At 41.7% G+C, this 18,946-nt stretch overlaps 1 protein-coding gene across 1 annotated transcript; it reads right to left on the bottom strand.

Moving 5' to 3' along the window:
* Positions 1 to 4,664: 4,664 nt before the first annotated feature.
* On the bottom strand, positions 4,665 to 17,610 carry PARL (presenilin associated rhomboid like). The gene is made up of 10 exons (XM_076341606.1): positions 17,561 to 17,610; positions 17,266 to 17,464; positions 16,855 to 16,995; positions 14,237 to 14,285; positions 12,380 to 12,475; positions 10,827 to 10,976; positions 10,274 to 10,344; positions 8,786 to 8,887; positions 6,836 to 6,933; positions 4,665 to 4,991 (listed from the first exon to the last, which is right to left on the bottom strand). The coding sequence occupies exons 1-10, from the start codon at positions 17,605 to 17,607 to the stop codon at positions 4,874 to 4,876; spliced, it is 1,071 nt and encodes a 356-aa protein (XP_076197721.1). The 5' UTR covers positions 17,608 to 17,610; the 3' UTR covers positions 4,665 to 4,873.
* Between the last annotated feature and the right edge of the window lie 1,336 nt (positions 17,611 to 18,946).

Here is an 18,946-nt window from a genome sequence, read left to right as displayed (position 1 = left end):
CCACTCACAGCCATCGGCCAAGCAACGAATATTGCTCTGCTCCAGCTGGGCAGTACTGCTTAATTATAATTTCAAGTTAGCCGTAACCATTTATGATTAGAGAAAGCATTTCTATACGAAACCTGGTATTTATAAAATAAGTGCTTTTGATGAGAAATAGCAGCTTTGCAACGTTAGTTTCCGACAGCTGTGTACAACCCCCCTCCTCACTTAACACCCCCCCCCCTCCTTCATTTACATTAACGGTTTAACCACTTCGCTTTTAAAAGACTACCTATTGGCGAAAAATCCAAGTGTCTATTATATATGATCCACATCATTTACTGTTTGCCGGAGACTGGAAACCACAGCTTTTCTTTGTACGTTCATGTTCAAAACCAAACGGTCCTGGCGCAAACCACTGAAGCTGACAGAATTACATCGGGGATAAGTCTGGCTTTTGAAACTTGACATCTTATGTAATAAGTGGCTACAGGCCATAATGCTCCTCCACAATTCCCCATTCAGTGTGTTATGACAGAAGAAGCTGAGTCTCCCAACAGGTCACCAAACTATGAAATATAAGGCTGTAAAAGTGAAGAATGCAGATAAACTGAGATGCCACCTATTAGAAAATCATCTATTTAAAGGCTAACTAGATCGGTACCTCATTTTAGAATGTAGTAATCTAGTTACAGCTGGTTATATGATAAAATCTAATAAGAAAATAATTATGTGATAGAACTTGAAAAGCTAAGATTTACGGACTGCTCAGCTGAAATAAAGCAGTATCTGTAGCGTATTAGCACCTCCTAGACCTCAGTCCAGGTTGGCACCTGCTTCTGGTGGGGAGGAGGACTAGAAATGTGGATCTGGACTGAGGCAAAACCTCTCCTTGAGTGTTTGGCCTCTCTTTGAGACACAGTTATCAAGGGATAGAAAGAAATTCCTTTGCAGATGATCCTTTGTCCTAAATATCTGATTTGGCACTTGCTGGTGCTACTAGCAGTTTTGATTTCACGCTACTGCCCGCCCCACCCCCACATGTCAGTTAGGGCAAGGAGACTCAGAAATTTCAGGTATCAACATTTTGGTCCCACACAGAAGTCTTGACACAATAACATACGGGATATTGGATCCTGTGTTTCGTTTGTTGCCTGAAAAACCTACAAATGTAATTTTACTTTTAGGAATATGCGGGGAGACATTTCTTAATTTTCTGCTGCTCTTTTTTTCTAGAACTACTCTGCTCTACATAGTAATTTTTAAAAATAAATCATATTTGGGTGAAATGTACGACACTTTACCCTGGTAAAGAGAAATGGATTTTACAGTCATGGGAAAAAAACAGAATATCTGCTCTATCATCTGTTATCACTGGCACAGTACAAATGATGCTCTGATCCTTGTTCCTAGGCCTGGCTTAGCAAAATAGATTGGAGAATAAATTGGATGTCTCTGCTCTCCCTGTGCCTGCCGCTTCCTAGTACTGATTTCAGCTCTGGCACTGCGCGTCTCGGAGCCCACCTACAGCATCAGGGAGTGCTTTGAGCAGCTGCTCATCATAGCTTGTAGGATGAAACTGGCACAAAGGCTATCTCAGACAGGGAAACCAGAAGAAGCTGGATGAGATTAAAAAGTTGTCTGCGTTTAGAAGAGATTTATCATGATTAAAGCGGGAGGGGAGAGGGAAATACTGCAACAGTAAGACAAAGGCAAGCCATCCAATCAGAAAGCAGAACAGCTGTTGCTGCCAGGAATGGGGGCTGAAAGCTCAAACAGACAGTTTGTTCTAATAGTATAAATGAAATTTCAATAGAGTAGATCACTATACTGAAGCAAAATACTCCTTAAACATGGCAAGGCCACAGGACGCTTTCTTAAAGCCATTGAAAAGGGATGAAGGGTTGTCTCTACGTGATTAACCATGACTTTATACTTACTGCTATTTTCCTACACAAACACTAGCTGCTGTCTCTGCCAAGCATCCACATAACCACCACATTGTATTTTTATTCACAATAATAAGCTCTTTGAAAAGGGGGAAAAAAAAGTCTTTCCATGTGGTTAGTTTTGTTTTAGGTGGTTGGTTCTTTTTGTTGTTGTTTTTTCCGAGTTTGGGGTTTGGTTTTTTTTTTTCATTCTTCTAATTTGCCATTCAAAGGTGTGACTAAATACTGAGATACTGGCATATACCAATGCCAGGTTTTGCAAGAAGGGTGTTTGCTTGCCAGAAAGTTATCTCATTTATTCTAGTGAGCTGTCATATCTCCGGGCCATTCCTCCTCTGACTGAGCATTGACTTTCCTATTGCGGTTTGAAAGTCATTTTGGACCAGAGAAGATACTTCACCTTTGGCAGACAATGCTGCATAAAGGCTCAGGTGCAAAGTGATATGAAACACACTGCTTGGCCATGTGAATGTTTTCGTATCACCTTACATATGTTAAATACCTCTAGGGTTTCTACAAATGAGAGAAATTCAGGTATTGAACAGCCTTTAGAAGGGTGAATGCTGTTAGGCCTAAAGTTAAGGTGAAACTTGGGCATGAGACCCTCAAACCGCATGTTTGAAAAGATGGTGACTTCCAAAACCTCTCTGGCAGTTCCAGGCTGGTTTTTCAGAAGCTTTGAGCCCCTGTAACTCTGAGAATCCAGCAGATGTGCAGGCATTGCCTCTGAAGGGTCCGCCTGAAAATGTCTCTGTGCCCATCTGCACCCTTCCTACAAGCTGAAAGGGTGCAGCAATACCACACTGCCTTAGCAGGTCTAACAGACCATGAGAGCAGGACTCCAGTCTCTGCAAGCAATACAGGGGCGTGACTTTCAAACTTTGAGGTAGGCACTGGCTACTATGGTGAAGAACTTAATTGTAACCTTGGCTTATTCTTCTAGACCTATAAAATATAATGATGTCCTTCAGGGTTTGTACACTGCATTTCCTGCAATATTAATTACTCTCTGCTGCTTTCAGACAGGATCTCTAAAAAACCCTCAGCAAATACAGAAGTGTTGAAGAGACTAGGGAAGGTGTTGGGTGGACAAGAGGTAACGCAAGGAAGAGAAAGCGAAAAAATAAAAGGAAGTGGACAAAGACAACAGGTAAGTGTTAAATAGGTGCAAAAACCAATATGCAAAATACTGTGAGCTATGGCTTTTGAGCTTCTTTGGCATGAAATACTCCCTTATGACAAGCCTGTTCCGTGGCCATCTTCTGATGCTGCTGGCTTCTCCCTGCCTCTGCGGGAGGCGGCTGCTGCTGCCAGCAGTGCGTCAGGCTGCATGTTCGGCTGCCCTCTGCTGCAGGCAGGGCTGCACTGTGGCTGAAGCCCTAAAAACTGGCATGCTTGTCCCGAGTATCAGAGAAGGGAGTAGGAAAGGAGAAGTAACAGATTAGAAACAGAAAGCCAGAAAGCTTCTGGAGCAGAGCAAAGGAATGTTATATACTCCAGCGCTTTCATTTTTTAAGTGTTTAAGTCGACAGGCACTTAAAGGAACAAATCCTCAAGTGTCTCATTTTCCAAGGGAGAAAAAAATTCAGACTTGAGCACTGGCCTGTGGCAGTAAGGGAGTTTACAGCAATTTTATATTCCATCATTTATTACAACTGGTGCCATTTAGCATTATGTGTTGTTTATCCTTACAGGAAATGTATTTTCTGCAAGGCACTGTTGTAAAGTAAAAAGGCACAAGTTGCTTCTTACAGATGCAACGTGTTCTTTGCCAAGACAGTCCATCTGGAATGACTAATTCAGCCTACAGGGCAGAGTTCAGGGTTTGAACCCACCAGCTCGTATCTGGGCAGACTCCTCAGCCCTTTGCAAGCTGTTTTGGTAGTCAATCCTTGCAGGACAGGCACAGAGTACCAGCACACCCAAAATCCAATTTTTGTTTTTATTTGTATAATAGGAACACTGGTGGTGGTACTACCCTCAGGTTTACTTCAGTAGTTACTTCCGGTTACAGTGTTGCTGATCTCAGGCACCTCACCTATTTTTACTGAAGCTGCTTATTTTTCTAGAACTGGCACGTTCGGAACCAAATGTTACTGTTTTAAAATTCTTACAAAAACCTTAAAGGAAACTAGCAATACAGCACAATTTTTTTTTTTTTTTTTAAAGATTAATACAGTGAAAGAATATAGAAAGCAGCATAACTCATGGTAAAATATCCAAACCCACAGTGTAAGTCATTCTTCCACTGCATGTAATTATGAAAAAGATACTGTAGTAAATTCTAACAAGATGTGACAGCATCTTGGAAGCAGTTAGAAATGAAAAACGTAAGTTGAATAAGCCACAGCTGATAAATAAAGCTGGACTGTTAACCAGTATGTAAGCGTTGGCAAACAATCCAGTATTGCTTCATGTATTTCAAGTTTAAGATCAAAAGAGACCATTGGCTTATCTCATCCAGTCTTTTCAACAATAAAGACCACCTGCCACACTGGACTCAACATAAGGCTAATCTGCCTAAAGCGTGCCTTCTAGGAAAGCACCTAGTGTTGTTTGGCAGACATTAGGGGGATTCCTGATCCATTAACTTCCTCAGTTTTAAAAATGTTTATCTTCCTAAGTATTAACCAGTTGTACCCCATTTTGAAGCTTTTTGGACAGAGTTTTTGGTCACTTCATTGGAAAGCTTTTTTTTTTCCTCCTTTAAAAAACATAATGCAGACTGTTACCTCAGAGAGCAATAGGATAAAAACCTTTATTGTTCCACCTTTGTCAGAGTTCACTTTCTATTGATAGGCATTTTTGTAACTGTGGTTTACATTAGAAACTTCAGCTCCTTAGAGGCTTAATGTGGAGTAGTAAAAAACCTTCAAAACCAATTAAATCCCATGTCTTCAAGTAATATACCACTTGGGCACAAGGAATCTCTAGGATTAGTATCAATTAGATCTTCCACCTCCTCCTTTTCCTGTGTTCTTTGTCCTCATTTCATGCCAAGCTTTCACCAGTGGTTCTCTGTTCTTCCATATGAGCTCATGGCCGTAAGTCACGTACCACCTGAGAAAGAAAATACTAGTTAAAACTAACTGCAACTTTTCTCTTTATCTGAGGAGCAGGCTGATCACTAAAATCAAGTAACTCAAATGCTCAGTATAGGAGACAAGATAAACCGAGGCAGAAAGAACAACATTCTTGGAAAGTGGCAGTGGCAGGTAAGCTACTTGTTCTCTTGACTCCTAATGGTTAACTTCTTTGTGTTCTTGCTTGTCTCGGTCCTGAGAATGAATGGTTTTCATGCCTTTAATTCCATGCTCTCATGATTTCTACTTTAAAAAGATGCAAAAAACTATTTCCGTTTAAGAGTGTTAAAACAGTACTGTTGCTTGTGCTAATCCTTAATGACAACACCAAGCAGAAATATTTTTCTCATATGTAAATACAACTGCCTCATAATGAACAGCCACATTCCATTCAAAGTGAATTTTCTTCTATAAACATCTAAATGAAGATTTACTCTATCGAAGTGTTCTAGCTTAATTTATGTTCAGAGAGAACTATATATGCCGACATATGAATAAACGTAAGTGATTCAGCAAGGGAGGTTACGGTGGAGAGGGGAGGTGGGAGGGGAAGCAACCGCATGGAAATAAGTTGAAGGTTCTTCCACAAGCCTAACTTCACACCTGCGTCCTGAATAACAAAAGTGCTTTTATATGAGCCATCAGCCATCGCTAGGTAAATTGGCCATTCCTTTAAATCATATAGCCACTTTCCAAAGCGGATAATTGTCTGTGAGGCAATACATAGGAAATACTTTGTCCATTCAGCATACGTCCTAAATAGAGGCCCTGTTTTAGGATGAAATGACCAAAATGATCACAGAGTAGAACATATAGGTAGAACATATGTAGGTGAAGAAGGCAAGGTACTCGTCAACTCAAGACAATTTTTACTGCAGCTGCTATCCTATTTTAATAATATGTGAATCTGCATTATAGTGAACAAGCTGATCTGCTGCATCACAGCAGAAAGTAGTTACAAATCAGCAAGGCTACATCAAATGCACTTGTGACGCCAGAGAAGGGGAGGAGAGGAGACTGCAGCACAGAACTTACTGACACCAAAGCCAAGAAAGAGCAAACAAAGGCAAACCAGTTCGTAGACCAAAATAAAAGTGTCCTCCACCTGCTCTTTGTCTGGCCTAATCTCAGGTAGGCTTTTCAAATGCCTACATAAAACGTTTAAAAATGCTCTTAGCAATAAGTGTGCAAATAAAGACAACACTGCAATCGGGTAGAAGGGGAAAAACTCATTAGGTAATGTAGTTCAAACATGGAACAATGCAGAACTGTTTCCTGCAAACTGATTTCTAGTAGTTCTTCCCAATTAGGAAGGCTCCACACAAAGACAACACAGCAACACTGACAAACAGCAGTAGAGGCTGCTCAAAGGAATCTGGCCTGAGCTTATACTAATTCTGTAGCTCTCTCTAAATTGCCAATTAGAGGAAAAACACTGAGACAAAAAAATTTTCTTAGCTGTTTAATTCTGAAGTTATTTTAATTTGTCCATGCTGTGTTTTGTGAGAATCTTTTCTGCCTTGTGTCTCTCTTCAATGTGCTGGGGAGAGCAGGACAGAGACAGCCAGCCCAGGTTACAGTGACAGGACAATCTGACATCTAATCTATCATTCTCAATTTCTTTCAGTTCTAAGCATCTGTTAACAGTATTTTCCACACAATTTTATAGCACTACAAGGATAACAGTGAGTTGTCTTCAATGCTACTTAAGACAACTTTCCAGAAAACCCCCACACTTCAGAGATAAGAGGAAGTAAAGAGGAAAAAATATAGGATGAATTTAAATATGAAACAAACAGAAGTTAGTAAATACAAACTTACATTCCAAAGAGAGCTCCTCCAAGATGTGCAGCATGGTCAAAAAGTCTCCAGCCTAGAGCAAGCCCTGCAGTGTCAAATGCAATTATGGCTTTTAAAGCCTGGAAAGGAACAGAACATGGAATGGACAGGATCAGTCACAGCATATAATGGCCACTGATAAAAGAAGTTTCATATTCTGGCACAGAGCAAAAATTTGGGATCAAAAAAAATCCCATAAATTTTGTATCTAAGCAATCACTGTTAAGAAAAAAAAATGTTTTAAAACAACAGACTCGGTTCTTAGCTGTACTGTGCTGTCAAAATACAGACATGAGCAGCTACAGAATAGTGCAGGGTGGGAATGTGTCCTTTTCAAACACTCAGTCTCTTCCCATCTTCATTTCTAAAGCTCCACATATATTCCAAACTCAGGTCAGAAAATTAAAAAAAGGAAATTACTTGGAAGAGTACATGCTATAAAAGACACCACAAAATACATAATTGCAACATTCTCATTCACTAATTCTGACATAGCTTAGATTTATGTGCGTCTGTCCTCCCAAACACAACCCTCTAGTGGATGGAACATGTGGGGCAGCATCCCTGTCATCTTATCTGATATAAATTGATCATCACACTCTCCTAAATGACGCATCTGTTGGAAGGTAGAAAAATCAGGATGATAGCGAACACCTCCAAGGCCAGAAACAGCATGAGCAACGGTATACCATCCTCAGGAGACACAAACCACAATAACCGTCATTATGCAAAATTTTACTAAATGCCTCATTCCAAAAAGACCAACAGATTTAATGTTAGGATGAAATGTTACTTTAACTAGTATTTCTTTCCTTAAGCATATGTGTTAGAACAGCAGCTATATTGCTACGTTGGCTTGTTTATTTTAAAAGCTGATTACAGTATATGTAAGGTAGGCTAAAGGAGTAGATGAAGTTTAGAAATACAATTACACAGTAGGGCTAAAATTATTCCTATGTTTATACTGCAATAGCCAATGTTGCTTTTGTTTTACTGTTGCAATGAGTACTTCTTCATGGCAATGCCCTCTGTGGCTCTGCCAGTATTTCTACCCTGGCCATCTTTTTTAGGAAACATGCAGTTAAAGGGTAGCATGCAAAAAAACAGGTTCACTCAAGCAGAAGTGCAAGAAAAACATGAAGGCTACATCTAAGAACACTTGTTCAAATCCGTAAGCTTCACTTATAAAAATATTAAATCTCATGATCTTGAAATGACAAAGCTTAACTGCTTTAAGTAAAACAACTTTAAGTAGTGGACCAAAAATTATTAACTTATTAAAAGTAAGTCAAGATATACATGAGAAGCTTTTCTTAAATGGGGTAGTGGATGTGCTTAAAAGAACTTAACGAAACAAAAAAGGAGTGCTGGTACTACACATGAAGAAAAGCCTCAGTAGTTTTATTTCTAATCCCAACAGTGTTCTTGAAAGTATCAAAAGATGATATCCAAATGAGGAGGCAGGTATTTCTCCAGGGCTGGAATGTTATTTCCCTTGAGAAGTGAAATTCTGTTTTTCCCATCTTGGTAAGTTTTTCTTCAAAAAGAGTGTATCAGTATTAGAGTAGTCTGTAACAAGTGCTGCTATAAAAAATATCACCCACCAGAAAGAACAGGATGTGTATGCACGTTTCCTCAGACAGGTGAACCCGAGTCCCTCCTAACTTCTTTCACCTCTTAGTATCAGATTTGAAATAGACCCATGGAGGATGGAATTTAAGATAATTCTAAATTCACTGCACACTTGTGCAATGATTGCGCTAGGCTGCAACAATTCAGAATCGGCCTCCAGGACTTCCATGACCTGTATTGTCTTTCAAAATAAATGTAACAGCTTAGAAACACAAGTTAAGAGGACGCATGCTCAGATACTAGAGAGGTATGGGAAAATGTTTTAAGAGTAGGAGTTCTTTGAAGTTCAAAGGCACTTACGTTTCCTGCTGTAAATGTGAACATTGGAAGAAATATGATGGCTAGTTTTGCTTCTGGCATCTTTGTACATACGGCTGCAAGGACAGTCATTATAGCTCCTGACTGTAAATACATTAAAATATGTGAAAGTAAGCTGAATTGTTACATAAGGGAAGATATATTTTTATATATTATTATATATTTAAAGAAACCTGTTTTCCTTCTGGCTTTTATTTTCAAACGCAACTCTGTGGTAAACCTCAAAGTACAAAGCACCACAGCAAAGTTCAGAATAAAAATAAAACAAGACACCATTATTTAATTTCAATATCTGAAATTATAAATACCAGGAAAAAAAATACCCCTCAGATGCTCTTATGTAATTAAGAAATCCCCCCCCCCCCCCCCCCCCCCCCCCGGTTTTTAAGATTTATTTAACAATTTATGTTAATGTGCTTTTTTCCCCCCAGTAAACCCTAGAAATCTAACATATATTAATCAAACACAGACATCTCGGATGAAGGGAATCATTCTGAAGCTTGTACCAAAACAAGGAAAATAACAGATGGACAGGGACAAGAAATCTTTTGTCAATGAAACAAGCAATTCCCTGGTCTGTACTAAATTGACCATGGGCTTTTGTATCCGTGAAATATCTCAATGGAAAGGCTGTGAATACAGTAAACTAATGCAACGTGTGACAATTTCAGTAAGTTCAGCTCAATAAGACTAATGGAAAGTAACTTGCTCCAGATATAGTTTATTCACAAGATAAAGGGACAATACATAGACAGCACTACCAAAAATTCTAACTTAGGGACTGCTCAACAGATTTTTTCATTCCAATTGAGAAATAAGAATCTGACTTTTGGCTTTTATTAAAATTATTTAGTAAAGTAAGTTCAGAAGCCTTTAAAACTTGGCAAATAGCTAAGTTATAGCCTCAAACTTATAGCAAGTTAAGTGTTTTAAAACGTTCTACTACTAAAAATACTTGTAAAGAACAGACAACCACAACACCTCCTCAGCCTGCCTCGTAACTTTCATACTGTGAGACTTTTGCAGGAGTGCTGCCCTTTCTGCACAGCATACCCTACAACTTCCACTAGTATCACACGCTGATTTTGTTTGTCCGATTACATTATCTCTTTCTAAAGTACTCTATTTTCAATTAGAGAAGACTGATACACAATTATGCAATAACATTTATGAAGTAAGTTGTAGAACTGAACTATCTGCTCAGTGACAAGAGGTCCTGCTGTTAAGTACTCATTTACAAGCCGTTAGCATGAAGTGGCATTAGTTCTGGGCTGCCACTACAAGAGTTAACATATTTGAAGAATTTTTCTTACACAGGAATCAGTGCCTGATTATTTGGTTTTGGTAAACTTTCCTAGTTTCCACTATCCCAAATATATTCTTGGCTTTTAAGCAGGTTAAAGAATACAGCAGGCTTTGAAAATGGCGTCAGAGATCATTGTAAGGTCTCTCATATTCTGAGATACTTACAGCTCCGAGGGATGGTTCAAACCTTCCAGTGGCCATTTTAGCAACGTAACTAACAAAAGTGGAGATAACCCCTAGAAAGGAAAAATTACTATTGGAAACAATGCCAGCAATGCAGACAAGCAACAGAAAGTACGTTATCTGTACCTCTTCCTAAAGAAGCTACTGTAGGTGGTGTGGTTCGGTTTTTTCGTTTGGGTTTTTTTTTGGGGGGGGCAGGGGGCAGGGGGGGACGGTGTTTGTTTTAACTTGAATTAACTGTCATCTCTTCCCATGAAACTCCCATAACGCTGTATTAACAGCTATTGTGTTTTGGTGGCTAAGCATGACTTAAAACCAGATACTTGTATTGTCATGATATTTTGAAGCCAAATATCCTAAACCCATCAAATTCTGTATGACAGCAAATAAGTACTGCAGTTAGTATAGAGCAATGTGTGGGACTGAACGATGGCCATCTGTCATCATACATCTATTGACCATGTACACGCTTTACTTGCATGAATATATATTTATATTTTTTAAGTGTTGTAAATATATATATATTTAACATTACCAGCAGAAAGATACACTGCAATGAACTGCTCACATCCCAGAAGAGAGACAATGCTGCTGGAAAAACTCCATAAAACATACATATTTGCTGCCATGTGGAATAGAGAGAAGTGACTAAATGTAGAGAGCAGCATGGGAGAACACAGGGCTCCTACAAAAGAGAAAAACAATGGGGGAAAAAAAAAAGTCAGTGTTTTAATTTGCTTCAACTTACATGTCATGCAGACTAGAAATTTATCAAGACATACTATAGGCTAATTGTGCTTATAATTCTCAAATACAAGCTATGTAATAAACCCAGAAACGTAACAAATTTCAAATTCCATGCAATACCTTTTGAAAGGTAGAACATATACCCCAGAGATATGCAAGCTGTACAAACAGCTACTTTAGAAAGTCTTAATTATCTACTGGGGAATGTTTCATATAAAACATTTATCTTATGATACGTCTCCTACGCTTTGGAAAGGAAAAAAGAGATTTTATTTATATATGTATATGGTGAAAGATTTTTAATATATTATATGAGCATCTATATAAAATTATTTTGCTACAGACGTGGACTCATAAAGAAAAACTTGTTTTCAAAAAGCTACTAGCTCTCCTCACTGAAACAGCAGCCTTGAAAATGCAAAAAAGCCAATTAGCAGGTTTAAAGGTCAACATTATTTAAAACAGGAGTGTTTGGGGTGACTGACGCTCAGATCTGGGTAATAGCTATCTTTAGCTTTGGAGCGTGTGTGGGGAATTGGTTGAGTTTCCACTTTTTCAGCAGAAATTAAGAGGACAGCAGAAAGTGCTCTCCTAACGCACGTTTGCCTCATCCTTTTAATTCTTTTCTCTACTGTAGAAATGAAAACTAATTGTTCTGACATTAAATACTAGTAACTTGCTTTCCTACGTTAACCGCTTCAAAATATTTCACACAGAGCGAAAGCCAAGTCTTTTTGTGTTTTGGTTTTTTTTTTTTAATGTGACCCAAAGCACAGCTTTGAAACAAGGACTCCGTACATAACATACAGACTAATGCTTGTCTATTGACGAAAGCGCCCGTACATGTGACTGATGACTGTTCTAGCCGCATCCCACAGAACATTAAAGGAAGAAAAAAAAAAAAAAAAAATCACATTTGAGACTAGTTTTTGAATGGCATTACATAGTATGATTTACTTTCTTCTTTCCCAAAGACTGGCATGATTAGTATTCTGTCCAGGAAAGCAGTGATACCACTTAGAGAAGTGCCTCTTCACCTTTACAAAGGCAGGAGCTGCATCCCACTGAATGCAGTAAAAGGCCAGATAGCAGGCAACAGTTTTGACATTACAGTATTTAGAAAAGCACCAGTGAGGTTTTTTTCTTAATCTATTACTTCTAACTTTTTTCCCCTAGAAGCGTTTTCTGTCTAGACAAAATGATGTATTTGGGCGTGACTGAGATTGCTTGTGGGTGATGGAGGTGCAAGTAAGCTATGTGCCATCTGAAGCTTTTGCAGAACAATCAGAGATTCTATTACATCCCAACGTAGAGAAGTCCCCCAAATTACCGTTCACTTACTGGAGGATGGATCTGAGGTGAAATATGTAAACATAATCCGTCGCATACCAGGCAGCCTCCATAAACAGAATACAAAGACATTTGCAGCTATAATACCTATTAAGAGGAAAAAACAGTACAAAAGAAAATTACGAATGTAACACGCCATAATGCTTAACAAGCATTCAAAAGTAAGCTTACAAGAAACATACTTTTTCTTCACTATTTCATTAAAATCGGTATCCACTTCTATAAAGAGTTTAGAAAAAGCAAAGAAAAATACTGAAAGCTGTATTTATATAGTAGAAGCCTTTCAGAAATATGACATTTAATTGCAACTGTTTTAATGCACGATGTAATGAATGAATGCATGCAACAATCCAGAAAATCTGTACTTAAGACATTCAAGCTATAGTTTCAAACTTCTATTCCACTGTAGAACCAATGAAACAAGAGCCAGCTTGAGGCCTCACTTCTTGCCTCTCTAGCTGCTTATTCCCAAATGCCACCGATCTGCTGCACAGTTGCATTTAACTGCGCATGGAGGCTAGGGGAAGCATACAGACATGCAGTACACATCCCTTTCATTTTCTGGGGAGGTTTGGTTTTGAGGTAGTTGTAAAGATACTGTTTAGAGATTGAGTATAAAAAGTTGAGTTGGCATTACTAAGGCATAGTTACCTTTCGGAGATAGCAAACGCACAGCTTTTTACTTCACAGTTTATTGCAGTCTTATTTCAGTTTAAATAAGAATGTAAATAATTAGAAACATAGTGATGCAAAGTTATTGTTTCTTGTTTAAACTGCCTTTTCTATTTCTATCCAAGCATTTACTTATAACAGCTAGAAACATTAAAGGGGAAAATAATTGTGCTTCCTTTATGGAATGGTAAATGTCACATAATTAGTCTCTATTTGAAGTTTTGCAACAAAATGTAAGAACTGTGAAAAACTATGACACAAACCCCAGAACCAAAATTTTAATAGATCTCTTCTTTTGGCACTCTATCCTACTCCACCATGCTCTTTTATTAGAGGAAGTATTTTCCCTGCATGCTACACCAAGATGTTACAGAACTCTCAGCAATTTCAGTACAGTAAGCCCAACCTTGTTAGGGCAATCAGCGTTAAGTATCTGAATGGCTCAGGGTCTACCAGCTAGAATTTATATTGCTTGTTAGATTAACTCAATGTTGAGGGATGCTCTAGGGACTATAGAACATGAATCTTCACCCCCACTCCCCTCCCACCCCAGTACAGTATTTCTATCTGTATTGTGACTTGGCTTGCATGTTGAAGAGCAATTCATAGCGTTGTACAAAACTTGACAGGACTTGTTAGCATGTAGAATATATAAGAGCAGATATGGCTTAACTACTTTATTTAGATTTTAATCAAGTTCTTATCAATTTCTCTCCACACGTTACATTTATCTTGGAGGTTTCAAGTGATGTTAGGCTAACCAATCAAAACTATATCATTACCAAGGGAAAGCTCACAAGATAGCTGCTTCTTGTTTGCAACACTATGTATGTAAAATAGCAAAAAATTATCAGGGAGTTTTATTTCCACGTATCAGTGGAATATATACTCATATTCCTTCTAAAAGCATTTGCTGTTTTTCACAGTTCCTGAGAAAAATTCTAGCTATCTTCCACACTCTCTCACGCAGATGCATAGGAATTTTTTCAATACATACAAAAAATAGTTTGTGAGAAGGAAGTGTAGCAGAAATAGTGTATGTGCAGGTGTAACTTTACACATGCTTTGTGCCTAACAACCTAAACGTGGTATGAAAGCCATCTGTTTTAACATACTGTACCTGTTTGCCATATTTCTCTTCCTGTGAATGTCTAATACTTGTAAGCTAACACAAACCTGTCACAGTCCGCTGACCCTCAGTCAGGTTATTCCACCAGCTGTTAACCTGGAACGGAATTGCTGTACATCAGTGCCACTGCAGAGTATTTGCAATTTCAAAAACAGTCACACAAGGTTCTGCCTTTTTAAGAATGGAAAGCATTTGTTTGAAATCTGTTAAGTAAATCGGTTTCAAAAACTTTTATTTCTGATTGGTTCAGCTTTTCAAGTTGGCATTTCCTTACTCAAGAATAGTTATCTACCCTCCTTTTCATAAAATACCCCAACATAGATGAAGAGTTTCTTCAAAAATAATGGGGTTATATCCTTTTACACAACTCCATGGGTTTATCTCTGCTTGTACTAAACAAGGATCTGGCCCATAATGCTTACTTTAGCAGATTGGCCAAAGTTAGCATAAACCCTGCCTCGACTAAGCCTCACCCTAATGCTGTCTAACATCACACCACCCACCTTTGAGAGATTCCACTTTTGTGCCAGGGTCACTTTTGCAGAGGTGGCTCACAAGATGTGGAATCCATTCCCCCTTGCGTCCAGCTCACCCAGCCCTCCTCCAAGTTTAAAACCCCTGAAAAAGTTTATTTTGAGCGTAGTCAGCCCACAGACAAATTCCACCCCCCTTTCCCTTCCTCAGCTTTCAGAATCATTTTGGACAAATATTTTATTGATAGCTCAATAACCTTCCAACCATATTGTCCCCATCAATGTCATAAAAATTATCTGTAGGTTGGAGGTGGGGGGGAAATAATGCCGTATGAAACAAATCATTCACTATTTGATATCAAAGTAACAACTTCATTGCATTTTTTTAATTCTCTCACACAGGATACAGATACCGGTATTTCCTACAAAGTTCTCCAGTATAAGAACACTAAACAAACATGATTTTTCTAAAATACAAGAAGTAGATGCCCTCAGAAGCTATTGGGGGATCCTGAACTTTTAAAAATAGAACTTACCAGTTAAGATGGGGATTGGGAGTTTAGGCCTATTAACAACAGGGCAGTTTTGTTTTATTTTTTGGATAGCTAATCACCAGATCTTACCCTTCAGGTTTTGAAGGAAAACAAAAGTATAAAACCAAAATTATTTAAAATATTAAGTGGCAATCATAATCTCACCTGCAGTTCATATACACTGAGCAAGAAAGCATGCTGTACTGGGCCTGGCTAAGGTAGAGTTAATTTTCTTTATAGCAGCTCGTACGTAACTGCTGTGTTTTAGATTTTTGACCAAAATAGTACTGATAACACACTAATGTTCTAGTTTTTGCTGAACAGTGTTTGCACAGCATCGAGACCTTGCACATCATCCGCCCCTGCAGTGAATAGACTGGGGGTGCACAATAGGCTGTGAGGGGACACAACTGGGCAGATGACCCAAACTAACCAAAGAGATATTCCTGACCATATAATGTCATGCTCAGCAATAAAAGGGAAAAGAGGGGATTTTAGGAGGTTTAGCCATCTTTTGCTCATGAACTGGCTGGGCATTGGTCTACCCACAGGAGATTGTGAGTGATTGCCTTTGCATCACTTGTTTTGTTTTTTTTCTCTCTTCTCCCACTTATCCTTCACTTACTAAATGTTTTTTTGGTTGTTTTATCTTTACCCCCAAGTTTTCTTGCTTTTATTCTTCCTTTCCTCTTCCCCCATCCCACTGGGGGTTTGTGGGGGAAGTGAGCGAGCTGCTGTGTGGTGCTCAGCTGCCCACCAAGGTTAACCCACAACACATGCCCATTTTGAAAGTACCACCACAGTGCACACAATACACATTACAAAAACAGCTCCTCTGTGTCCTACCCAGGACCCTGTGCTTCTCCACTCCACACTCAGCCCTACTTCCCTTGGACAAGCAGACCTGAAAGAGTAATCCAGCCTGGTCTATCACAAGCCACAGTAGTAACCTTGAAACAAACGTAAAACATACATGCATGTTTAGTTTAGTTTTAAATACACTTAACTGAAAACAAAATGACTGACACTTTTGGGATGTCAACTAAATTTATAACAAGTCTTGCAGTACTTACATCGTTCTTACTGCCCAAACTCCAAAATATCTGCATGGAAATGTAAGCTCTCAAAGAAAAACAGCCCTCTAAACCCTCGTACTTGTGAAGTACAGGTTGAAAATACAAATGCATTTCAGAAGCCAGAGCATTAAAAAATTTTATGCTTAAGGTTCAGAATTTAAGCTAGCTCTGTCCTCTTTCAGAGTTCATGTTCACTTTTGAGAACACTTAGACATAGCAAGAATAGAATTTTTTTTTACAGTGAAAAAGTAAAAGGTACCTAGTTTAGATACACAAACTACTACTACTGACCTCTCTTCCCTGCATTTCAGGGTGAAGATGGTATTTTTCTCCAGTATAGCTTTTGCAGTGATATTGTGAGTTACAGTTTTCTAGAACTAATTCTATCAGTTTTTCTTGTAAGGAAATATGTCTACTGTAACCTATTATTTCTCCAAGTTAAAAATCAGGATAAACTAGACAAGTATCTGTTGTACAAATGGTGCTCACAGACGTGCCTACACCAGAGGAAAGACACGGTCACGTTTCACGCTTCCGCAGGGACCCACCCGTGTGTGAACAGGCCGGGCCTGGCTCCGTGTACCTGCTTTCTGAAGTCCCCCCTCTTCTGCGGCCGTATTTTATCCAACCAGTCTGCTCGAGCTTCCTCAAAATAGGTCTGGACCCGCGACTTGAGCGACTCATACTGCCAGATGGCGGCGGATCCGAAGGCAGAGCCTGTGAACTGGGCGATATCGGATAAAGTCACAATGAACGCACCGTCCCGAAGACAGTCCGTGTGTCGCTTCGGCTGAGGAAGCCAGGCTCGCCCTGGGCTTATGTTACACGCCATTCCCAGTTGCTTAGCCCGGAGCAATACTAGCACGTTAATGGGAACTAAGGCACCGCTGACAGACGGGGGTCCCGCCACGGAGCCGCCCGCTGGGGCTCCCTGCCGACCCCGCTCCCCCCCCGGGCCGGACACGGCAACCCCCGGCCCGCAGGAACCACTTACCCCCACCGCGAAGAGGAGCGGCTTGACCAGGCGGCGCGGCGAGGGGCGGCTGGCGCGGGTCGGCGGCGGCGGCGGCGGGCAGAGGCTGCGGCGCGGGGGCGGCGGGCCGGGCCGCGCCTCAGCGGCGGCGGCAGGGGGCTCCTCGGGCCGCGGCCGCGCCCGGCGGAAACCCTGTCGCTGCTCAAGCAGCACCGTCAGTCTGCCGGGGAAAGACGCGGACCATCAGCACCGCCGCGACCGCCCGCCCCCTCCCCCCCAGCCGCCCCCTCCCCAGCCCGGCCCGGCCCGGCGGTACCTGTGCGGCCGCGGGCCCCAGGCGCGGGCCCAGCACCGCCACGCCATGTTGGGCGCCTCCCCGCGCGCCGAGCGCTTCCGGGGCAGCCGGACGCCATCTTGCGGCCGCGACGTTGGGCGCCCGGCGGCAGGGCCGGGGGAGCCGCTCCATCACCCCCAGTGCGCCGGGCGGGGCGCGGCCCGGGAGCTCCCCAGCGCCGCGGGACCGCTCCGCACGGTGGACGCCGTGCCGTGAGGGGCATTTCCGGCAGCGCCGCGGCTGCTGCCGGCCGCCGGGTTGGATCCGTCCACGTCCCGCCAATGGGTCGTCCCGGCTCTGCCCAGCCATAGTGAGAGTGGCGCTGCGGGGCGCGGGCCACCCTTGGCCGCCATGATGAGTGTGGCAGCTCCTTTACCTCCCGGGCCCCCTTGGCGAGTAGGGCTGGCACCACGTAATTTGGGACTTCCACGGTTTTAATGTATTCTTTTCTCTAGAAGCCTTCTGGAATAGACGGAGCCTGTCTCCTCCTAGCCTAGAGCTCAGCCTGCAGCAGCCCAGGAGGCAGGGAGGAGGCTGGGGCTGCTGCTTCAGCCTTGCCTTGCTCGCCATGTGGCTCCACTTCACCTCACCTCGCTCCTCCGCCCTGCCTTGCCTCTCCATCTGGCTGCTCCAGGGGAGGGCTGTGCGTGACTGACCAGGCACGAGGCAGCTGCTCCTGCCCCACAGCCTCCTCTCGGGCCTCGTCGCCATGCTCTCCCTTGCCCGGTCGGGTGCCCCCAGGTGTCCTGTGGTCCCCTTGCCGCCAGCTGGGGCTCCCAGTCTCTGGCACTGCGCTGATCTTATCAGCGCAATCTTCATGCCAGCAGTGCGACCAGGTGGCTCCCTGCAGGGCTGGTGAGGCGTCACACTGGCAGAGAGCAGTCCCCCCAAGCCGGTGCTGTAAACACTGACACCCTCCTGAAATTAAATGGAAAAAGAAAATAGATGTGTTTGCTTTGAAAATAACTTGTAATTGGTAACTTCCAAGAAGCTGCATGCAGCGTTCTGGTTATCTGTGTTGCTGTGGAGATACTAATGGGACAGCCAAGCGGCCTACAGGCCAGTCACGTCTGGGCCTCCAGAGATCAGAGTGCAGAGCTGCCAAAATCAAGCAGCTAAATAAACAGTGGTTTATCTCAGAGGTGCATGGGGAGGACGAGAGGCAGCAGCCATGTGTTGCAGTAGGAGAAGTTCTGTGTGGGTGTGAGGAACACACTCCACGGGAGAATGGTTGTTCTGCCTCCAGCCCTGGAGGCCACTCTGTTGTGACTGGACAAGGCTTGGGCGACCTGACCCAACGTTGAAGCTGTGCTTTAGCGGGAGGTTGGCATCAATGTGGTCCCTTCCAACTGAAATTATTCTGTAGTT

This window comes from Aptenodytes patagonicus, chromosome 6 (assembly GCF_965638725.1).
Source record: "Aptenodytes patagonicus chromosome 6, bAptPat1.pri.cur, whole genome shotgun sequence".
Classification (NCBI taxonomy): domain Eukaryota; kingdom Metazoa; phylum Chordata; class Aves; order Sphenisciformes; family Spheniscidae; genus Aptenodytes; species Aptenodytes patagonicus.
The sequence above is the reverse complement of the archived record's forward strand: the minus strand, read 5'-3'. Positions and strand labels throughout refer to the sequence as shown.

Bases quoted from the DNA above. Each gene is read 5' to 3' on its own strand.
- PARL (XM_076341606.1), bottom strand. From the start codon at position 17,607: ATGGCGTGGCGGTGCTGGGCCCGCGCCTGGGGCCCGCGGCCGCACAG. The intron at 10,977-12,379 runs GTAAGTGAACGG...TCTCTTTTGTAG, and splicing joins CACCTCAGATCCATCCTCCA to GAGCCCTGTGTTCTCCCATG. The intron at 10,345-10,826 runs GTAATGTTAAAT...TTTCCTTTCTAG, and splicing joins TGCAGTGTATCTTTCTGCTG to GGGTTATCTCCACTTTTGTT.